A 4,595-nucleotide genomic window follows, 5' to 3' on the forward strand; every position below is an offset into this window, starting at 1 on the left:
TAGTTGACTGTTTCTCCTGCTGTGTCAAATGATTGCAGGGTACATACACATGTAGTAAAGTGAGAGGAGTTCTGACACATTATCTGAAGAGGGAAGGAAGGAGCACCGGGTCCAGATTTAAAACTGAGTAATCCTCTGCCACTGTTGAGTCAGGGGTAGATGAAATGACTCCATGGTTCAGAAGGTGAAAAAGAGAGACTTTATTGGTAGCATCCTTTTATAACCAGGATTGCTGAAGTGAAACCTGATTGGTGTCACAGTAAAAGCCTTTCACACTATTGGTGAACCATGATTAGCACACTTTGAAGGTACATACCTATGAACAACATGAACAGAAAGATCATTGTTTTCATTCTTCCTCTCTTAAGTTTCCCAGGCCTGAAGCCTGGGAGAATTCTCTTTGACTGAACTGAGAATCTCCACAATCCTCCAGCAATGTGATTTAGTTGAGCAGGAGATGACTTCTGCAGCGTCTTTTTTGCTTAAATACCTTAAAGAAATTCGGGATTGTTTAGAAAATTGTACCCACTGTAGTTGATAAGATGTTATCTGTGTGGGAAAGAATGCATTTAACAGCAGGCTGGGACTCCAAGGTGCAGCCTGCCTTTGTGTTGGAAAGTAACCACGTGCTGTTCCCTTTGTCTCCTGCAGATGTTTCTGACCGTGTACCTCAGTAACAACGAGCAGCACTTCACAGAGGTGCCAGTGACCCCCGAGACAACCTGCAGGGATGTGGTGGAGCTGTGCAAGGAGCCTGGGGAGAGCGAGTGCCACCTGGCTGAGGTGTGGTGTGGCTCAGGTAGGTCAGGCTGGCAGCTGCTGAACTGCTGGGCCTTCTCTGCTCCTGACAAGGTGGCACATGGAGGGCTGACAGATATGATCCTGTCCCAGAGAGTTTCTGCATTGCCATTTCATTAGTTTCTTCATCACACTTGGCTGTGTGATAACCCACCTGCAAGAAGGCTCACACGTGCAAAACTGAGTGAAAAGCAAAAGGGAGCTTGAACATGCAGATGTTTCTGTGTCTGTGCAGCCCTTCTGGGACTCAGATGAGTCTGAGGGGCATGAGAGAGTATTTTTCTCTTCCTCCTCCTCCTCCCGACAGTGGGATCCCAGCAGCCTTTATGGGGTTTTGAGGTACTAAGTATTGGTAGTTCTGTGACTAGTTCAAAATAATTTCTTTAACCCCACAGCCATTTTTACTTGCAGTGGTAAAATAAAGCTTCCTTTTTCTGATGACACCTTCAGTTACTGATTGCATTGAGTGTGGATGGGATGGAGTGTGTTAGCAGAAGTAGTGGGAGTTACCTGGTGTGAAGTGCTCTGAAGAAAGTGGGTGACAGGGAGGATGGAGGAGCTACTTCTGGCTGTCCTTTCAAGCCTGTGGAAAAGGGGCTTGTGCATGTGGCTCATTGTATGTAACTTTTTTTTCTTTTTCTATGTTCTTCTGATCTTGAGAGTTCAGATCTCCTAAACTTGCCATGCTCCATTGGAACTGGAGAATATATCAACAAAAAACCCTTAAAATATTACTAATGTCTCATGGCTTAAATGGGAAAGGGCACTGGACTATCTCCTGTCTCCATGGTACTCACTGGGTGCTGGGAGCCATCCAGTGGCATAAGATAGATGAATCCCTGGCAGGATTTTGAGTAATGAAAAATAATTATGTCTATGCCAACCTTTTTGAGATGCTTCAGTGAGATTATAAAAGAATCAGATGATAAGGGCTTACATTTCTGTCTTCCTCTGCTGTTATCTCTGGGTCACATCTGTTAAAAGAAGTCTTTGGTGAGATGGATGTTTGTTTAATGCTGTGAGATACCTGAGTTGTCTCTTGATATTTACTTGCTTCTGACAGAGATGTGATGTTTCTAATATTTCTAAGTTTAAAAAATGGAACAGAATTTTTTTCTTCTCCTTAGAAATAAAGAAGTTTTGCTTCATCAATGATAATAAAATAAAATCAACAATTCATCATGGAAAGAGATCTTCTAGGAATGTGTTTTAATTGTACATCTTTGTCTGAATCAACACAATACTGAAGTCTACAGTGAAAGAGAAGTAAAATAAAGGTTTAGGTAAAACTACTGAATTTATAGTTAGCCTGAATGCCCACACCCTGTTAAAGAGCACAAGTGGTTGTGGTGAGGAACAGGGTTCTCCTGTTGGTACTGAAGTTGGGGCTGTGCTAGAGTGGGCAGCTCCTCTCATGTTTCTTGAACCTGCATTCTTGCTTGGCTTTTGAGATGGTGATGTAGCATTTGCTATAAAGGGCAGTGAGATTGTCCTGAAATCAAAGGACAGCACCTACAGGAAGAGGCAAGTGAAGTCTGCCAGTACTTAGGGCCCAAATGTTCTGGTTAAGCTGAAAAATGAACTTTAAATAAAGTATGTGGTGTTTTATTTATATCATCAAATTATCCGCGTTTCTGAGGCTGGAGGTGTAAGAAAATAATCTGGATACAAACACAAGGTGAAGCAGAGAATTTTTTCTGAGTTGAGTCTTTGCAGAGACATCATGAGACATACAAGAACAGATATTTAAGACAAAAAGAGTTTTGTCCATTTTTACAGTGAAAACTTTGACAAGATCATTGGGCCCAGCCTTTGCCTGAACACCAGTGTGCCAGCTAAGTGCTATGTCCATCTGTCTCCTGAACATTTCCAGGGATGGTGACTCCACCACCTCCCTGGGAAGCCTGTTCAAATGCTTAACCAACCTTCAAGTGAAGAAACTCTTCCTGGTGTCCAACCTTAACCTTTCCTGGTGCAGTTTGAAGCAGTTTCCTCTTGTTGTGTCACTTGTTCCCTGGGAGAAGAGGCCAACCCCCACCTGGCTGCAAGCTCCTTTCAGGGAATTCTAGAGAGTGATAAGGTCTCCCCTGAGTCTTCTGTTCTCCAGGCTGAGCAACCCCAGCTCCCTCAGTTGCTCCTCATCAGGCTCATGCTCCAGCCCCTTCCCCAGATCCATGGCCCTTCTCTCTCCAGCACCTCCATGTCCTTCTTGCAGTGATGGCCCAGAACTGGACCCAGCTCTCGAGGTGTGGCCTCAGCAGTGCTGAGCACAGGAGGACAATCCCTGCCCTGCTCCTGCTGCCCTCATCATTGCTGACACAGGCCAGCATGTCAGTGGCCTGCCTGGACACCCTGTGCTCGTGTTCAGCTGCTGTTGACCAGCACCCCCAGGTCTTTTTTCACTGGGCAGCTTTCCAGCCCCTCTGCCCCAAGCCAGTAGCTCTGTTTGGGGTTGTTGTGACCCAAGGGCAGGGCTCAGCAATTGGCCTTGCTGGAGTTCCACATACAGTTCCCAGTTGTACTTGCTAACAAAAATGCAGTTATCTCAATAGCATTAAAAGATTTGAGTACTGCATTCATGCATGTTGCTTTGGATAAAATGTCTTGAGCATCTGTGTAGCATCCAGCAACAAGCATTTGCAAGATGTTTTCATGTATATTTTGGATTTTTTTTTTGGTAAGGGGAGGAGGCAGTGAGGGAAAGAAATACTTTTAGCTTTTTGCTAATCTCATTTTCGATGTCAGTAAAGTTTTCCATCTTGTTCTGCCAGGATTAGCCACGATTTCTGTTTTGTTTGCATATTACACTGAACAAATTCAACTGCTTTAAAACAAACATGGTGCAGGACAGCTAACCTCTGGGGGTAGAAACGAGATTTGTGTTGGAAAACGACTTCTCAGACTTCAGTTATTGGGATCCTTCTTACATCACTTGTTTCTTTCTTCTTCTGACATTTGATCAGGAATTTTAGCTTCTGTTGTCAGACCTTATTAAGCCTACTTTGAAAGATTTCTGCAAGTGTGCTTGAGGGACTTTGTTCCCTGAAGGGGGCAAGTTTACTACTCTCCCTCTCCTCAGTTTTGCTTGAAATTTGGTGAATATCGAGGCAAAATTTCTCAACCTTCCTATTATTATCAGAATTCTGTTAGACAGTTACCTTGCCTGCTGTGGAGAGCAGCCAAAAGAGTGCATGTATAAAGATCTTTTTTTTTCCTCTATGAGACAGATAGGAAAAAAAAAAAAGAAAACTGATTGTCCATTCTTCTTGAGCTTTCCAAATGTACATTTGTTTGGTATTTGAAAATCTCTTTGACCTTCCTTTGAAGCCAGTGAGTGGTATTGACAGAATCCTTGTGTAAAGGGCATCTCCCTTGATTATAGAGTTTCTGCTGAAGTATTGCTGAGCTGCTAGAAATCTGCCTCATAAGCCTGCTGTATAGCCTTTAAGACAAAAATCTGCCAGTGGTGCTGTTGATTTTTTTTGTTGTTGTTGTGGTTTTTTTCCCTTTTTTTTCTTGAATTAAGGTTTAGCAGATGAGGAACGTTTTTTTGCTGTCTAGACAAGTAACCGCCAAGAGACGGCTTTTTCTGTAACAGTGACCTACTTGCTTATTCTGTAAAGCTAATCTCTTCTGACAGTCACTCCAGAAATTCTCCTTCCTAGATTGCTTGAGCACAGCTGCAGCATTTTCATTTAAAGAAACACTTTTATGTTGAAAAGAGCTTTTCACATACTGCAAACATGTTAGCAGCTCCTTTTCTAATGGAACTGAAAACATTTATACTTAATGCCAAC

At 43.0% G+C, this 4,595-nt stretch overlaps 1 protein-coding gene across 1 annotated transcript in view; it reads left to right on the plus strand.

Annotated features, from left to right (window-relative positions):
- The first annotated feature begins 643 nt into the window (after positions 1-643).
- The window catches only part of TP53BP2 (tumor protein p53 binding protein 2), a 35,632-nt gene continuing 31,680 nt past the window's right edge, over positions 644-4,595 (plus strand). Inside the window, exon 1 of the mRNA XM_031061961.1 lies at positions 644-799. Coding sequence (XP_030917821.1) covers positions 652-799 — 148 coding nt within the window. The 5' untranslated portion in view covers positions 644-651. The remainder of the gene's footprint in view (positions 800-4,595) is intronic.

This window comes from Geospiza fortis, unplaced genomic scaffold, assembly GCF_000277835.1.
Source record: "Geospiza fortis unplaced genomic scaffold, GeoFor_1.0 scaffold88, whole genome shotgun sequence".
Taxonomy (NCBI): domain Eukaryota; kingdom Metazoa; phylum Chordata; class Aves; order Passeriformes; family Thraupidae; genus Geospiza; species Geospiza fortis.